We start from the raw sequence: 18,966 nt of genomic DNA on the forward strand, positions 1-18,966 counted from the left end.
ACCGCGCTGCGTATCGAGCAAAACACTACGAATACCGAGATGCTCCGCAAGGTTTTCGGCTCTGCGAACGGAATCCGGAAACGAGCGAAGTAAAGCACCCTTCGCAAGAGTTTTTTTTTCTGGGGTTGTTTTCCTCTGGGAAAATGGAGGGGCCCGCATGTTACCGGTGTATTGAATGCAGTACAAAAGCGGCTGAGCTGTACAAGGATTATCAACGTGGTGTGTTGCGGATCTCTATCTGCGTGAGTTATGTCAAGAAGCAGGAATTTCGAATTGATAGATCCACCTTGCATTGATATTATGGTAGTTATTCAGTGATCCAAGAGAATCTTCAAATTCCTAGCGTAATCCTTGACGGAAAAGTATATCGGCCTTCCCTCTGAATTCTGAAGTTTTACTTTTAGATTTAGTGCTGATTATAATTTTATTCATAGCGAGGTTTTATTTGTCTTCAACATGAAGCCCTTTACAGCCTGAAGATATTTGAAAGCTTTTAAGTAGGGGTTCCTAATTTTTTTTGCCATTGCACCTCCCTTTATGCATCAAGACAAATTCCTTGTGTGTCCAATCGCACTTGGCCAATAAAATTCTATTTTTTCTATTTCTATTTCTATTCTCTAGTGTAATCTTAATGTACACTTCCCTTAAAAATCCAAACACCAAAATGAACACAAATGAACAATAACAATAATACAATGCAACTGTACAAAAGTTGGAATTATTTTAACAATGTAACTAAAAGATTCTTCATACCTCTCCTGGACTCTGCACTGCCCCAAAAGAGGTACCTCTCACAGTTTGGGAAACCTTGGCTTATAGAGATGCAACCCAAACCTTGCAAGATGTTTCCTCAGAGGATTCCTCATCCTAAAGTAAGACTAGTGTTACTCTGAAAACATGTAAGGGGATATTCAACATGTTCTTGTTTAACCTAGATGTCATGTTATGTATTGGTAAGATATAATATAATATAACAACAGAGTTGGAAGGGACCTTGGAGGTCTTCTAGTCCAACCCATTGCGGAGGCAGGAAACCCTACACCATTTTACACAAATGGCTATCCAACATTGTCTTAAAAATTTCCAGTGTTGGAGCATTCACAACTTCTCCAGGCAAGTTGTTCCACTTATTGATTGTTCTAACTGTCAGGAAATTTCTCCTTGGTTCTAAGTTGCTTCTCTCCTTGATTAGTTTTCACCCATTGCTTCTTGTTCTACCCTCAGGGTATATTATGGGATGTGAAACTATAATGATAGAAAGTGCATTGAGCCTAACATGGATATGATTTATTATTTTCCAAATGTGCTGTGTGGATTTCTTCTTTTGAAAACTGTGTAAATCTTTTAACATGTTGTTAAAACAATATGTTCCTTAATAGATTTCACACAGTATTTGATTAAACATTTCCATGTTTCATCTCTCTGATATTGCTGTCATGCTCATCAAACTCCTGTCGATCTGGTTTTCTCCATTTAATAACTTTATTTCTAGTCCAATCTACACCAGAATTATTTAATGACTTTGAATTCAGCAGGCTTTTTATGACTACAGATGTTGTTATAGACGTCTTTAGCATTTAATTAAATTCAAATGCAATGATACGTTTTAGTAAAATTGAATACGCAGATATGATGGAGGCTACCTGCTTGGTAACAATACAATAGTGCTTAAAAGTTTGTGAACCCTTTTGAATTTCCAGCATTTCTGCACAAATGCTGTATGTTCTAAAAGATGAATTGTTCTCCACACAATTCCTAGAATTAGATGAAGAGAACCCAATCAAATAAAAGAGTTGAACACATATTTGTTCATTCATTCATTGAGGAAAATGATTCAAAGCTACAATTTATTTGTGGCAACAATATATGAACCTCTAGGCTTATCATTTGAAGGGTAAATTGGAGTCAAGTATTTCAATGGAATGATAATCAAGTATGAATGTGGCAAGTTGTACCTTATTTAAATAACTGGATATTTGAATTCTGGATATTTGCTATCAAAATCTGATCTTTATAACTCACTTATGTGATAGCATGTGCTTGAACAAAACAAGATTTCTGAGAACTTTTTGAAAAGCAGTTGTTGATGCTCAGCAGGCTGAAAAAGGTTACAGAATTATTTTCAAAGAGTTTAGATTCCATTAGTCCACTGTCCAGCAGATTATGTACAAAAGGAGGCAATCCAATGTCCAGGCCTGGTTGACCAACCAAGGTCACACCCAAAACAAGTCACATAGGAACTCTAAAAAAAGCCCCACCAGGATAATGGCTAAAGTACTAACTCTCTTGCATTGGCCGTTGTCAGTGTTCATGGCACAACCATCTGGAAAACACTGAATAACAATGGTGGCCATGGCAGAGGAGAAAGTCACTACTCTGCAAAAAGAACGTTGCTGCCCAACTACATTTTGTGGATAAACCAGAAGGCTAACGTTCTGTGGACAACTGAGACCTAAATTACAGATTAACAGAGTTGGAAGGGACCTTGGACCAGTTGGAAGGGGTCATCTAGTCCAACCCCCTGCCCAAGCAGGAGACCCTACATCTGCCTCTACCTAGGATCAAACTCACAACCTCCTGATTGAGAGGCAAGAGCTCCATCTCTAGGCCACAGCAGCTGGGAATAAATAAATAAATAAATAAATGAATGAATAAAAAAATAAATAAATTTTTAGTTTGAATGAAAGCATTATGATGGGTAAAACAAACACTATATTCCAGGTTCCTATCTAAAGCATGAGGGTGGTAGTGGCACCTGGACCAGGGCAGCTTTTGAATTATATCAGCAAATTCTACAGGAAAATGTCAGGGTATCTGTCAACGAACTGAAGCTCAAGGGAAAGTGAATCTTGAAGCAACATATTGACACCAAACATACAAGCTGTATAACCAAAAAATGGTTAAAGCAGAAGAATGTTACATGTTTTTGAATGGCCAAGTCAAAGTCCTAAATTAATCTTAATCCTTGATCCTAAAGAAATGTGGAAGCACCTGAAGTGGAAGTTCATGTAAGGAAGCCCACCAATATCTCTTGTAGTTGTAAAGAGAAATGGGCTAAATCTTTTCCAAGCTGATGTGCAGGATTGATCAACAGTCATTGGAAATATTGGAAACAATGCCACAGTGTTCACGCATTGATATGTATATGTAATATAAAATAAAAAACTTGAGAAAAAACAGTTATTGGAAATATTTTGATGCAGTTATTGCTACCCAAGAAGGGCACACCAATTACTGAAAGTCAAAGTTCATATACTTTTGCACACACAAATATGAAGTTTTGGATCATTTACCACAATGAATAAACGAACCAGTATAATGTTTTTGACTTAGTTGTTTGATTGGGTTCTGTTTATCTAATTTTAGGAGTTGTAACTGGAGAACATATCAGGTTTGAGATCTTAATTGAAAATGCAAAATGATTCTCAAATTTAAGCATTGCCGTATACGTGAACTAGTAATAATATTTATGAAATTTATCCTGGAATTGATTACAACTAAAACATGAGTCAGCTGTCAATATGCTAAACGGGCAAATATAACTTACCGGTAATGGTGCATTGACAGAAATGTGGTTTCCAGATCGCAGAAACAAATCATTCCACTGCACAGTATTCAGCATTGGTTTGATTTAGCTCAAGTGTTATTTTCATTTTTGAACATCAAACTATTAAAGAGAAAATAGAGTACATAAAAAAGGAAGAGAAAAATTAGGTGACTGAAAATTAGGTCTCACGAGGAGAGTGTGTGACATGTTCTCAGAAATCCAAATGTGCCCAGAGGCTCCGAAAGAGTAAAGAGGCCTGTCATGGGCCATGTCACATGGAACTGAAATTCAAGGGAATGAAAGGCTCATAATTGAGCAAAAGTAATGGGGATTCCTGGCATAGGGTTGTTCTTTCCCACTTCAGCTATTTTCTCCCTCTGACTATAGTTCAATGCAGCACAGCCAGTATCCTTCAGCCCAGTGATTCCCAAACTGTGAGCCGCGGCTCCCCAGGGAGCCGCGCTATCGTCATGGGGGCGCCGCGGAATATCTGCGCCCGCTGGGTCCGGCGCTGATGCGCCATTTCTGGGGCGTCTGGTGCGCATGCGCAGTTGCAGGTCGGATTTCCGGGGAGCCGCGGGCGCGTCTGGTGCGCATGCGCAGTTGCAGGTCGGATTTCCGGGGGAGCCGCGGGCGAAAAAGATTGGGAACCTCTGCTTCAGCCTCCTTTATTTTTTTGAAATAGGTTTTCAGGGAGAAAGAAAAATACCATTTAAGTAAGATGCACTCCCCTCATGAAACAGAAAGCCCCCCCAAAAACCAGTTGTAGTTTCCACAATAATGTCAACAGACAGCTATTATAACTAACAGCTGGATACCATAGCACTGCACTAGGAAAAGTGAATATAAGAGGTTTTAACTGCGGTTTTATCTTTCCAATGTCAACCTTCTGTAGCAGGTTTATTATTTCAAACCTAATAAAACAGATTTTTGTTATGTAAAAACTAAAATGGAGGTTATTGGTTGTAATCTCCATTGTATTTTATTTTATCAAAGAAGTTTTACAGCAAGAATGAAATCAAACAGAAGTTAATATTCACTTGCAGTTGAAATGTATATTTATGTAGTAATGGTGCCAATCAGAATGTGAGATACCATCCTTTTTCTTGATCAAATATATTATATGGATTAGAAGTGGCTTGGTGTGTTTATTCTGGAAGCTGGTGAATACAGTCTCATATCTTGAATAAAGCATATGTTAGTACTATATTTAAAAAATCAAGTAAATATGCCATGATATAGTTCCAGCAAATGTAACAAACAACAGAATTCTAAAGCTACAAGCATGTTACCTTTGCTGCCTAATCATCATCTAACTAAGCTAAACCAGCTTCCTAGGTACCGGAACAGACTTGTAAGTGGATCACAAGCTTCCTAACAAACAGGAAGCAGCAGGTGAAGCTAAGCAAGATCACATCAAATACCTGTACAATTAGCACAGGGGCCCCCCAAGGCTGTGTGCTCTCCCCACTTCTCTCTGTATACCAATGACTGCATCTCCAATGATCCATTTGTTAAGCTACTGAAGTTCGCAGATGACACAACAGTGATTGGTCTCATTCGAGACAATGACGAATCCGCATATAGACGAGAGGTCGAACGACTAGCCTTGTGGTGCAACCAAAACAATCTGGAACTGAACACACTCAAAACCGTAGAAATGGTGGTAGACTTTAGGAAAAACCCTTCCATACTTCCACCTCTCACAATACTTGACAACACAGTATCAACAGTAGAAACCTTCAAATTTCTGGGTTCTATCATATCGCAAGATCTCAAATGGACAGCTAACATCAAAACATCATTAAAAAGGACAACAAAGAATGTTCTTTCTGCGCCAACTCAGTAAGCTCAAACTGCCCAAGGAGCTGCTGATCCAATTCTACAGAGGAATTATTGAGTCTGTCATTTGCACCTCTATAACTGTCTGGTTCGGTTCTGCAACCCAACAAGAAAACACAGACTTCAGAGGATAATTAGAACTGCAGAAAAATAATTGCTACCAACCTGCCTTCCATTGAGGACCTGTATACTGCACGAATCAAGAAGAGGGCCGTGAAAATATTTGCAGATCCCTCGCATCCTGGACATAAACTGTTTCAACTCCTACCCTCAAAACGACGCTATAGAGCACTGCACACCAGAACAACTAGACACAAGAACAGTTTTTTCCCGAAGGCCATCACTCTGCTAAACAAATAATTCCCTCAACACTGTCAGACTATTTACTGAATCTGCACTACTATTAATCGTTTCATAGTTCCCATCACCAATCTCTTTCCACTTATGACTGTATGACTATAACTTGTTGCTGGCAATCCTTATGATTTATATTGATATATTGATCATCAATTGTGTTGTAAATGTTGTACCTTGATGAACGTATCTTTCTTTTATGTACACTGAGAGCATATGCACCAAGACAAATTCCTTGTGTGTCCAATCACACTTGGCCAATAAAAAATTCTATTCTATTCTATTCTATTCTATTCCTGATCTCTGCATGCCTTAAAGTTCCCCTAAATATTAAAATGTAGTCCTCAATCACCAAAAGGTGATTTTTCCTTTTTTAATCCTTATCTTTTTCAGCTCTGTATTATCTTTAAGATAAATATCAGGAACAGTTCAACAATATGTAATTGTGCAATAGACATATCATAGCAAAATCAGATTTGCTGTGCATTTCCTAATAATCCCCGGTTAAAGTTGTCTCAAACATGCAACACCCCTCCCCCCCATGATCTATGACTGGTGTATGGCTGGAATGCATTTGTACTTCCTGGGTTGAAAAACCAGATCATGTTTTTACGATCCTGTAGATTATCTTGTAAACAAACCATAAGTTTTGCTTTGCCTAAGTTTCAAATGCATTTATGTAGCGCAGGGGTCCTCAAACTTTTTAAACGGGGCCAATTCACGATCCCTCAGACTATTGGGGGGGCAGATTGACTGTGTGGGTGTGGCTAGGTGGTCATGTGACTAGGCGTGGCTAGGTCATGTGACTAGGTGGGTGTGGCCAATTTAACAGTCCATTGAACAATGTACACAAATTAAACTTGAATTTGTTTTGCTCCTGGGGGTGTTTTGTTTGCTTTTGTTTGCATGTTTCTCTTTTGGTTGCCTTTTCCTTAGTTTAGGAGTCTAGTGGTCCACTTCAGGAAACTCAGTTTTGCAGCAATTTTTCTCAGCCCCAAGGAGCTTGAGAAATCTCTCTCTGTCTCTTTCCTTCTCTCTCTCCCACTCTCTCTCTCTCTCTCTGTCTCTCCCTCTCTCTCTGTCTCTCCCTCTCTCTCCCTCTCTCTTTCTCTCTCTCTCTCTCTCTGTCTCTGTCTCTACCTCTACCTCTCTTTCTCTCTCTCTCTCTTTCTTTTTTCTCTCTTTCTCTTTCTTTCTCTCTCCCTCTCTCTCTCTTTCTCTCTCATTCTTTCTCTTTCCCTCTCTGTCTCTCTCTTTCTCTCTGTCTGTATCTATCCTCTGGAGGTGGGGGAAGTGAAAAATGGGCCATTTTCGCCCATTTTTTGGCCTCCTGGGGTGTCTGTGCGCCCCGTTTTTCACTCCGGAAGCATTCTGCAGGCCAAAAACAGGCAAAACGGCTCATTTTTTGGCCAGAAACAGGCTGTTTTCACCTGTTTTTTGGCCTCCTTTCACCCCCCCTCCCTCCTCCAGCATCATTCTGCAGGCCAACATTGTAGTGTAATGTTTGATAATTATAATGGAACCAGTAAAAACAAGTTAAAAGTTCTTCACAAATGAATGCATATTTTGCATTTGTTGTGTGTCTGAAGTATTTAAATTTGTACCCTGGCTAATTTTTTAAATGTAATTTTGATTTTCATTAATTAAATAAGCATCAGAAAAAACAAAACGAAGTAAAAAGTGGAGGGAGAATAGAATATGTGATTTATACTTAAAAATTATTACTAGTATTGTGTATTAACTACATTGGAGTGAGGATTGGAGTGTGAATTCAAAAACTGAGATTTAACATAGTGGTTAAAAATAATAAAATTATTTTTAAAAGAGAAAAAGAAAAAATGTGCCAGTAAGAAAAAACATTGAAATATCCTTGCCTTTTTCATTTTTTTTCTTTGATGTTCTTTTTCCCCTAATCACAACCTGCTATTTAAATATGTTTATATTGTGCTAAAAATATGACTATTTGTCTCTGTTTAAATTGTTTTGATTATTTCATCAAATCATTTCTCTTTATGCTTGCTAAACTTAATACTGGGTAAAAAATAAAAATATTACTTTCTTTTGTGGTTGTGACAAAAATGTTATTTTGTGAAAACTCCAGTATAAAACTTAAGATAATATCCTAGTTAACCCTTGATGCATAACAGAACTTTAAAAATTCTTAATTCTTTTAATAAGTGTTCCTTTTCTGTATAGTTACTGCAAATATTACTTTGCTTTTGCTTTGTTACCTTTAGAAATCCTGCCAAAAGCCAGTGGACAAATATATAGAATATGATCCTGTCATCATCTTAATTAATGCTATCTTATGCAAAGCACAAGCGTACAGACATATCTTGTTCAATACAAAAATAAATGTAAGTTTCTGTTGTTTCTGCTTCTTGTCTTAATTTGCCATAGGATCTGTGAATCTTGCTCCAAGCTAATGAAAAAACTAACTTGTTTTGGATCTGGAAATATTGACTTTAAATGGCTTCCTATTCTAAAAATTGCAATATTGTATTTAACTTTTAAAAGTTTAAAAGTTTGTAGTTCTGTCCCAATCGAGGAATTGGTCAAAATAAAGCATACTTTGGAGATGTACTGGACACCTGCAGCCACTATAAAACAGCATGCCTTTAGATCAGGGGTCTCCAACCTTAGCAACTTTAAGACTTGTGGACTTCAACTCCCAGAATTCCTCAGCTAGCAAAGCTGGCTGAGGAATTCTGGGAGTTGAAGTCCACAAGTCTTGAAAGTTGCCAAGGTTGGAGACCCCTGTTTTATATAACTATATAATATACAAAGAGAATTCATAACATCTGTTTTCTGAAAGTCTGTCTGTACATTGCAGTTCAGTGCTGTTGTTTAGTGTGCAAATTGTTTTGACTGGAACTTCCTGATTCCTACTATCAGCCACTCCTCTGGCATCTATTATTGTTGCTTCTACTCTTTCAATTCTATTTATCTGCCTGGGCTGCCTGATTGATTATACCATAGTTAGTTGGAAGTCAGTTTAGTGCTTGTTTCCATTTTCTGTCTGAGCGAATATGTATTGATAATTCACAATATGATGTTTTAACACTATAATATTTATGCCCTGAAATATAGTCTTTATATGTAGATTTATATAGACTATATAAAATTGAAATATATACTATATATGTAAAGTTTGGATCTGGTACAAATCTATTAATTAAGTTGGAATCTAGGACTAGATCCCAGTCTGAGCTGAATTCTCAGACTGGGATCAGATTCACTTTTAATGTATTAAGTCATTCAAGCCTTCAAAGTATGTCCCATAGCTTGGTTAGCTGTTCTTCAGTGGAGGAGATCAAATGACCTGTACAGGTTTTCTTAATTGTATTAGTAAAACGTGATAAGCCTACCATGCTTATCAATATTTTGATTGTACAGTAGTTGCATTTGACATTAATATTCCTTCCTACTGCAGATTCATGGAAAGCTTTGCATATTTTGTTTACTTTGCGAAGCTTATCTCAGGTGGCTGCAGTTACAGGATTCAAGTCAAAGTACTGATCCCGATGATTTAATTAGATATGCCAAAGAATGGGATTTCTATCGAATGTTTGGAATAGCATCTTTGGGTAAGATCAAATATTTGCTGTGGGCAAGTATTGTTTCTGTTCTTTTAAACAGCCGTGTTTAAATGTTGACAGTTGCTTCAAGTGCACTAAAATTCTTAAAATGTGTTGTGATATATATTCATGCAGCCAATATTTCTCTTGTTTTCATTGAATTTGGCTGGAAGATATCTGACAGTCAAAAGTTTGCAACATATATGAAAAAGATATCTAAAGATACATTGCACAATGTTTACGAATGTAAATATTTTCCAGGAGATAGTGTCTAGAAAGGGCCTAGGAGACCCAAGTGCAAAATCCCTGTTCAATCCTAAATCCCTTGGCTTTTCAACAACAATAACAACAACAATCCTTATCTCAGATTCTTCAAAACTGGAAATTCTATTTGTGTAAAATACAATTATTTCAATTTGTAAAAATCAAAGATTGTGATATATAATTCTAATGGTATTCAGAATTCTAATTTTATATATATGTGTGTGTGTTTGTGTGTATTGGCGAGTGAAGCTTTACTAGCTGGGGTTGGATAGTTCACATGTTAAATGGCAACCCAATCAAATGCATGCCTTCCAAAAGAAAATTTAAAACGCATGTGTGTAAGATGTAAAATACTATATAGCTACTTAAGGAACTTTTTATGATATCACCTCTTTCGCCAAATGATTTTTTTCTACTTATACTCATCTCCCACCCAGAACAAACTGCCTTTTTGACTGGCATCTTCACTGCTCTGTGGTTAGTAAAACCTGCTGTCCTGAAAGCCAAGGCAGATTTCATATTTCTTCTGAAAGCATTGCTGTTATCCAGCTATGGAAAACTTCTACTGATTCCAGCAGTTATTTGGGAGCATGACTATACTCATTTGTGTCTCAAGCTTATTAAAATGTTTGTGTTGACGTCAAACTTTCAAGCAATTAGAGGTATTTTTCTCGTTTAACTTCACTATTACAGTGATGCTGTTCAGGGCCAGATTTTCCAGCCGAATTTCTGCTATTTGAAACAGATATACAGCAGTAACATTTAGGGAAGGAAACTGTATTTAGAGAACCGAAATTATTGAAAGAGGCATTTCATTTCTTTGTTAAAAGCCTAAATACATAGAAAATGATACAGTATGTAAAAGTCAGCAAAACTTTCATAGAAACACAATATTTGATTCTAGTTAAAAACTGTGATTAAAACAGTGGGTTAAATATATAACAAATGTTTTAAGTAGTTTCTGTATCTAGATTTTGTTGTTAATTTTGTCTTGGAAAAATAAATAAGAGTGGCGTTATTCATATACAGTATCTTTTTCTGTCCTGGAATTCGTTTATTTTTCTAGTTCTTTGCCAATGAAATATCAGTAAATTTCAAATATGTTCTTAAGTACTATATTCTCTATAGTGTTTGAGTATTTAAGTAACCCAAACAGCATCACTTCTGGTGCAGTAATTTTGAATTCTTTTTCCCATTTTGTCTTTATCAGATGCATAAGAAGATCCCTTTCCAAATGTCAAGTTTTTAAAATAAAATTAATAACTACTTAACATATGCCAATAAATACTGATGTGGGCATAAGTATCATTATTAATATTAAATAGCTGTATTTGAAAAGAATACCAGAATTGAATATTATTGAATTACTCATTTTCCTAATATGGATACTAAGGAGCAATTGTGCTCAGCAAGGAAAGGCTTACTACATATGCAATACTCCTATAATTTTACAATTAATTTGTCAACTAACTATATAATTCAGATTTGATTTCCTTTATCTTTTCATTTATGTGATAATTACATGTTTCAAGTTGTACCTTAAAAAAAACAACTTAATATAATGCCTTTCCAGGTGAAGAAGGGAGGTTAATAAGCAATCCTGTAGTGGTAATAGATTCCAAGGCATTCAGCTTCCTCATCTAATGTCTTGCTGAGTCAAACTGCCTTCTCACAACAAGCTAACCATATTGACAGATATGTCAATGTGAAAGATGTGCTGCCTTGCCTATTGGCCTTTATCAGGCCTTCCTCTGCATGTACAAGTCTCACTATCACCTCCTAAGGATATGGAATTGTTCCCTTTGTGAAGCCTTTTTTTAAAAAAGTCTATGACAGGTGATTAGAAGGAAAAGCGAACTTTAACTAAGATAGCCTGCTAAAATAAACATGAATTGAAACCCCCTACTTATACTTACAAACTTAGACTCAAACTAGGCTAGAACTTCAATTCAGAGCATTTATGAATTAAATTACTGGGTTTAAATTTGCAGTCTGTTTTTGTGTTTCTCCCCAAATGTTGTTTCCAGCTCTATACACTTCATGTATTACAAAAATGAAATCTCTCTCAAATCCTTCTAATTTGTTTTTTAACATCCCTGTCAGATTTATAATCTTGGTGATCTGGCATCCAAATCTTAAAGAAGCCCATTCCTGCTTAGCTTCTGAGCTAAAACAAGGTCATCCATCTCATTAACCAGACATAACATTTGTCCATACTAATTTGTTTCATATCGTTATGAAAATCTAATGGGAACCCTACCACATTCTCTTTTTCTTTTGTTTTGCAGTTACTTTGAATACTAGCCGCAAACTGTGTCTGATGGTCATTTTGAATGGATTACTTTTCGAAAATGGCATCATTTATTTGTTCCAGAAAATAGGATGGGATGTCTGAGACAATCTTGTTTCCTTAGGATGATAGTGAAAATATTTCAAGATGTAGAAATATTGCCTTTCAAATCATTCACTTCATCACCGGTCAGTATTTGATCATTCCAAACAAAGTGGTAAAGAAATGCTGAATGTAAATGAAACTTTCTATGCCAAACCAACCAATTGACCCATAGTAATTGAAGAGTGATGCACTGATATTTAATTTTTATAACAATTTTGCTATGTTTGATGTGATGATGTTGTGTTAAAGTAAGAATATTGTTCTTTTATATAGCTTCCGATTATATAGCTGTGTTCTGTTTTTTTCTTCCTGCATTACTTTGTATTTAAAAGAAAAATGTGTGATTGTTTTATTATAAAGTACCAAGAAGAAAATTATCATACTAAAAAGAGGCAAAATGACAAAACAAGAAAAAAGCCAGCTTGACTCAAAAGTGTGCTCTGACAGCCACGCATAAAATAACAGTAATGTGGCTTCACTTTGACATTTCTGGCAGTTGTGCTACTGGAAACACTGGAAATATATTTTTATTTGTGGAATACTCATACTTTTAAGTTGATATTTATACATCCTCCAAGGAACAAATATAATTTTGTAGACATATTTATAAATAAATGGTTTTTTATGACTAAAGGCAATCTGTCTCTTTAAGAAACAGTATTTATTATACCGATGTACTTAGGAGTAAGTGTCAAGGCAATCAAGTTCAGAAGTATGTGAAGGATTGAACAAATACCGTATATACTCGAGTATAAGCCGAGTTTTTCAGCACGTTTTTTGTGCTGAAAACGCCCTAAACTTATACTCGGGTCTATCTGACTTATACTCAGTTTTTTTTTTCTTTTTCACATTTTACGGACGGCGCTGGAAGCCCTGCGGTGCAGTGAGAGGCGGGCGGGGGCCGCCAGCCTTCTCAGCTGAGGAGGAGGTTTCCCCAACCGGTAGGTGCCTCATTTCCCACCCTCGGCTTATACTCGAGTCCCCAGTTTACCCCAGTTTTTGGGGTAAAATTGGGGACCTCGGCTTATACTCGGATCGGCTTATATTCGAGTATATACGGTACTGGTTGATATTATTACTGCTTCATTAAAAAGTAAGCTTGGCAATGTCATCCTATGATGTTTACTCAGAAAAAGTTATAGAGAACTGCAGTTACTCCCCAATAAGTCTGTGATTTTATTCTGAGTTTCACAGGTTACCTGAACATGATAAAAATATGTCAGAGTTTAGGCAGTGTAACTAGTATTATGAGATAAACCCAGGAATAAAACACAGCACACAGAGCCTTTAGATAAATAACAGTGGTTTTATCTACAGCTAAATATTTACAGACTTATACATGGTTAAATACCTTATCATACAGCTAGTGATCGAAGAGAGAACATGAATATAATGCATGAGGAGAAGGAAACGCCCTCTAATGCAGGGGTCTCCAACCTTGGCAACTTTAAGACCTGTGGACTTCAACTCCCAGAATTCCTCAGCTGGCAAAGCCGGCTGAGGAATTCTGGGAGTTGAAGTCCACAGGTCTTAAAGTTGCCATGGTTGGAGACCCCTGCTCTAATGGCTTCCCTTATATAGGCAGCTTCTTACCCAGTTTCTTAAAGTGACGGTAACCCTGCTGTCTCATTCCATTGCATCAGCTTCTGGTTGCCTCTGCTTACAACTTCTCATCCACTTACACTATTAACTCTTCAGAGCCTGACAAAATACATATAAAATACTGTAGCTTTAAATTATCTCTCTTGAAATGGTTCCCATGGAAATAAATTATGTGACTATCACTGAGAAAAAAAATGCTAATGTATATGAATGTTTAATTCCAGTTCCAAACTGAAATTAATGTAGGCTGGTACAGGATAATAAGAGCCAATATTGTCTGATTTAAATTATTTTAAAGCTAAGCAGGTTTTGGATGTGCAAAACTATTAGTAGATTATCTTTAACAGTTAAAGTTTAATCAATACTATTCTTATTATCAAGAAAGTGACAGGACTTTATTGGAAATAAATAAAAAGAACCAAGTTTATCCATATGCTACAAAAACTCTCTCATTGTCGTGACATTTTCTGGATGAAAAGGGTGCATCACAGGTCTTGGTTTTTGAACCAAGATACCTCAAATGGGCTAACTTACAGAATGTGTCCAAAATTCAGGACCCATGACTCTCAAGGGTCTATGTCTGTTTCAGTATTACTGGCTCATGCTACACTGCTGGGCTGCTGCTACAGTCATGTAACCTTCATTTTCAAAGTTCTGTGACAGTTCCCAGTCTTGCAATCCCTTGGTCCATGCCCCACTCAGAAGCGGCCATTTACCTGCCTGCTGAAAAGGGAGGGGAAGGGGGAAGGAAGAACAGGGAGGAAGGAGCTGTTATGGTCCGCCAGCAGCCTGCAGAGCTGACAACAGAGTCAGACAGCGTTGAGGCTGAGGAAGAATATGGGCCAGTCCTGGAGGCTGGGAAAGGCCCAGATGAGGGCTCTGCGTCGGAGGCAGAGGTGGGGCCAGGGCCATCAGGGAGTGATGTGCGGATTCCAGAGCCTCCAGAGGCTGACAGTAGTGAGGCAGAGGAACAGGAGGAGCCTGTTCCTAATGCACGCATGAGAAGAGCTGCCAGAAGGCAAGAGCAGCTAAAGCAAAGAGGACAACTCGGGAGTAGGACCAAGAGATGATTGCCCCCTCCCATAAAGCTTAAAAGACCAGCAACAGCATTTGGGCTCTTTGTCGGAAAACAACGTTGATAGCTTTGTCTTATTGCATTTGTTTCGTATTGGCGTCTTCTGAACTTTTGCCAAGAAAGGCCTTTGGCAGTTTGCCTAATTGGAACAAGGTTAATGATAAGGCTGAGGAATTGTGTTGGGATGAATTTGCTTTAATTTAGTTTGGACTAAATTAAAACAAGTGCTAATAAAGTTTGTTTTTACGTTGACTGAGTTTCCTACTAGCTACTTGGGCCTGGGTCACAGTAGGAGCCCCCATACATCCTGCTCTGGAATTGGTTTGAGTAGTGAGAGAAGAAGGAGTATTATGGTTACAAATAGTCCTCGACTTGTGACCACAAGTGAGCCCAAAATTTATGTGGCTAAATGAAACATTTTGTTAAGTCAGTCTTGCCTCATTTTATGACTTTTCTTGCCACAGTTGTTAAGTGAATCTGGCATTCCTATTGACTTTGCTTTTCAAAAGGTCACAAAAGGTGCTCACAAGGCCCTGGGGCACAGCAGCTAGCGTAAATATGATTCAGTTGCCAAGTATCTGAATTTTGATCATGTGACCTTGGGGGGGTGCTGCAATGGTCATTACGTGAGAAAAACTGTCATAAGTCACTTTTTTCAACGTTGTCGTAATTTTGAACGGGTACTAAATGAACTATTGTAAATTGAGGACTACCTATAATTATATTTTGAAAGTTAATCGTTAAAACAAGTTTTTTAAAAGTTTCGGAAAACCAGGTCAAATCTAGATATTAGATAAATACAGTACTGAACTTTCATTTTTTCTGACTAAAAAATAAAACACTGACTTATTTTTTTGAACCCCAAAATAAGCGCTTGGCCTTATTTTTGGGGAGGTTTTATTATTTTGGGGTGTGTTGAGCAAGACGGAGCTCCTCTTGCCATCTAATCCGATTTCCAGCTCTGTCTCCCTAACCCTAACCAGAGGAAATGGCGGGGACCGGCTGCGCATGCGGTTAAATATTTTTGGGGAGGGCTTATTTTCCGGGGGGAGGGGGCTTATTTTAGCGCATGCGCTCAAAAGCCCGATTATTATCAGGGGATATCTTATTTTCAGGGAAACAGGGTAGTTAATCTACTATACAGGAGGCAGGAGCTATTTTGAGAATTGACGTTTGGTTTTATCAAGTCAGTGAATTCTAATGATTAAAAGATCAAAGTATATAACCTATACGGGAATGGCATGCTATATAACCTTTTCTGCCTCAGCCTTTTTCACCCTGTCTATTCAAGATTTCATTGCCTTGAGCTTAACATAAGGGATTGTTATATTACTCTTACTTCGCGGTGCTCTGTAGAAACAGTACAATAAAGAGGTAAAATCCTAAATCAAAGTTAGAACAGTCAGAGATAAAGAGGCAAAGCTTCTGCATTTTCTAGATGTTGATACATAATTAAATCAGTGAAATGTCCATCTCGGTGCCTTATCTGTGGTGCCATGGTGGCGTGGTGGTTAAAATCCAGTATTGCAGGCTAACTCCTCCCACAGCCAAGAGTCCAATCTTGACCGGCTCAAGGTTGACTCACCATTTCATCTTCCGAGGTAGATAAAATGAGAAGCCAGAGTATTGGGGGAATATGCTGACATTCGTAAATGGCTCAGAGAGTATTGTTAAGCACTATGGAACAGTATATATGTCTTAAGTGCTATTGCTACTGCTGTTATCCACAGGCCAACTGGCCCAAAATAGGCTTCCTCCTTGGGATGGCCTACAGCTGTTTCTTATAGTTTCCTAAATTGCTGTTGATGTCCACAATACAAACCTGTATTATTTTTTTAAAACAACAACAACAACCCTGTGTTTAATGATTGCTGGGGTTTTTGTTGTTGTTGTAGTTTGGTACCTTTGAGTAATTGTTACTGCTGGTGATTGCCTAAATAAGTCCCTACAGTTTTCGTATCAGGATTTTAGAAGTAGTTTGCCATTGCTTCCTTCCTGGAGCTGAGAGTGAGTGCTGTCCCAAGGTTATTCAGTTGGCTTCATAACCAAGATGGAACTTACATTCATGGTTCTCCACTATCTAGCCTTATGCCTTAACCATTACATCAAACTGTCTTTCTTAATGGGGTTACCCTAAGGAAAATATATAAGATTTCAGACTAAGGAATTGTGGAGGGTAGAGGAGGAAGAAATGATACAAATTCTCAGTTTATCAGAAAAAATTATTACAATGGAATAAAATTCCATGTACGGTTTCTCTGTACTGTTTTTGCTCTTACATTAGAAAATGAAAAAACAAACAAACCCATGCATGTAGATTTAAATCATATCTGTATTCCTTTGTACTATGCAAATATGGTAGGGAGGACATAGATATAGCTCATCCCGAAGAAATCTGGACTAAATTTTAAAATACTAACATATGATGCTGAGATTTTTTAATTTATTTTTTGACAACTAAGGGATATTTTGCAGCAGGAAGCCATTTCCTTGGCTTTCCTGAGATTCTGTTCTGTTCTTTTTTTCTTTTTTGAATTGGAAAAGAATGCCAGATGTCTGTAGAAATAATACCAGACAACATGTTGAGCAATCTGAACTTTGAGTAGCTTCGTAGGAATGTGTTCCTAGCAGCAGAATTTACATTTTATAGATAAGCCGATAGGTCATTAAGAGGAAAAACTACTCTTTCTCTATTTGGCAACAAATAGATTTGGCTGGTCCAAGATTCTGCTGAGTATATGTAGCGTGGCCTAAAATCTGATTGGGATAAAGGTTTCAATATGTATATTGATTGAATTCATGCATTGAAAATTGGATAGATAACAGTTTACTATATTAATCAGTAACACAGAGGATGGATTAGAAAGGGAATTCCCTCTCTTCCTTCCTACTCAGGGCCATCATTTTCTGGGAATAGGAATTTCCAACTTTGGGAATCCCCCAAAGAGAATGTGATTGTGTTGGGGAGACCTGTGGATTTGTTGGCTCTATTGTAGTGCCCAGTTGGTTTAAATGTATTTTCTCCCACTGTATGCAGTAGGATGTTTAGTTTTACTGTTGCTGGCAAAACAGGAAGGAACAATGAGAATTTGCTTCCAACAGCACTTTAGGACATGACAAAGTACTTGACGGTATTTTTTTTGGCTTGGTGAGAGTATAATACAGTAACATAAAAGGCCAAATTGATGATTCTATTTTTTAAAAAAAGTTTTTTTTATTTTATTTCTTATAAACACATTGTAAATGTACATTCTCTTATTCATGGTTAATCACACATATACATATATTTTCTAAAAAAAAGAAAAAAAGAAAAACTAATTTTTAATTACATTTGGGGTTGCTCTTCTACCGTTTCTTTTCTCTCGTTTTACAACAAACCTTCTCCTTTCTTTCCCTTCCCTAACTGCTTCTCTCCTCTCCTACTTTCTTCTTTCCTCCTCTTCTTCCTCTTCCCTACTTCCCCTTCCTTTCCCCCACTCCTCCCTTCTTCTCCCCCTATCTGGCCTTCTCTCCAACTCTTTCCCCCTATCCTTTCTTCCTCTCCTTTTCCCTTTCTTCCATTCCTCTCTCCTTCTCCACTCCTATCTTACCCTCTACTCCTCTCTCCTTTCTTTCTCCTTTGTTGTCCAATATTTCCCCTCTTGGTATCCAAGCAGCCCCAATTTTCTGTTAATATATACTTTCTTTTCAGTTTCTTTTCAATTTTACCCATTACACATCTATCATCATAATTGTACATTTATATAATAACATTCTTTCCCCCCCCATCCCCCTTTTCTATTTATACTGGTATCATCTGGGTTTCTATTTCCTTTTGTCTTCTCTCTCATTTACCTTTACCTTGTCTGGTTTATTAATCTGTCATCTTTTATTCATATTTCTTTTCTAACCATACATAAAATCTTCCCCATGTCTTGAAATACACCGATTCATCTTTATCTTTTATTCTTAATGTTAATCTGTTCATTTCTGTAGTATAAAATCTTCTTTATTACTTCACCTTCTGACAGGATTTTTTCTAATTTCAAAATTTCTTCCAATTTTGTGCAAATACTAAACAGATGATTCTAGATGCTTTTATCAAAAGATCCACTATCAAAAGAATGTGTGTCCTTCTGATCCTAGACTACCATTTTAACTACAGCACCATACAGGCTGGACCATGTGATCAGTTAAATATCTGTTCTATTCAATCATTGAAATCTGTGTACCTCTGTACATGATGTATTGTACTTGCTAGTTTTGAGTCCAGTGGATTAAGAATTACCTACACAATATCCATTGCATTCTTTATTCAGAAAGGAAAACC

General features: G+C 37.2%; 1 protein-coding gene across 3 annotated transcripts; it reads left to right on the forward strand.

The window, feature by feature from the left end:
- Positions 1 to 75: 75 nt before the first annotated feature.
- On the forward strand, positions 76 to 12,748 carry ARV1 (ARV1 homolog, fatty acid homeostasis modulator). Of its 3 annotated transcripts, XM_058167008.1 has the most exons (6): positions 76 to 242; positions 783 to 872; positions 7,981 to 8,100; positions 9,177 to 9,330; positions 10,023 to 10,247; positions 11,874 to 12,748. In XM_058167008.1, exons 1-6 carry the CDS (start codon positions 144 to 146, stop codon positions 11,978 to 11,980), a joined length of 795 nt encoding a protein of 264 aa, XP_058022991.1. In that variant the 5' UTR covers positions 76 to 143; the 3' UTR covers positions 11,981 to 12,748. The 3 variants fall into 3 exon arrangements, with proteins under 3 accessions (XP_058022991.1, XP_058023000.1, XP_058023009.1); XM_058167017.1 differs by lacking the exon at positions 783 to 872 and having other exon boundaries at positions 78 to 242; positions 11,874 to 12,745; XM_058167026.1 differs by lacking the exon at positions 783 to 872 and having other exon boundaries at positions 119 to 303; positions 11,874 to 12,746.
- The last annotated feature ends 6,218 nt before the right edge of the window (positions 12,749 to 18,966 follow it).

The sequence above is a fragment of the Ahaetulla prasina genome, chromosome 1, assembly GCF_028640845.1.
Source record: "Ahaetulla prasina isolate Xishuangbanna chromosome 1, ASM2864084v1, whole genome shotgun sequence".
In the NCBI taxonomy this organism is placed as follows: Eukaryota; Metazoa; Chordata; class Lepidosauria; order Squamata; family Colubridae; genus Ahaetulla; species Ahaetulla prasina.

Bases quoted from the DNA above. Each gene is read 5' to 3' on its own strand.
- ARV1 (XM_058167008.1), top strand. From the start codon at position 144: ATGGAGGGGCCCGCATGTTACCGGTGTATTGAATGCAGTACAAAAGCG. The intron at 243-782 runs GTGAGTTATGTC...CTGCCCCAAAAG, and splicing joins TGTTGCGGATCTCTATCTGC to AGGTACCTCTCACAGTTTGG. The intron at 873-7,980 runs GTAAGACTAGTG...TGTTACCTTTAG, and splicing joins AGAGGATTCCTCATCCTAAA to AAATCCTGCCAAAAGCCAGT.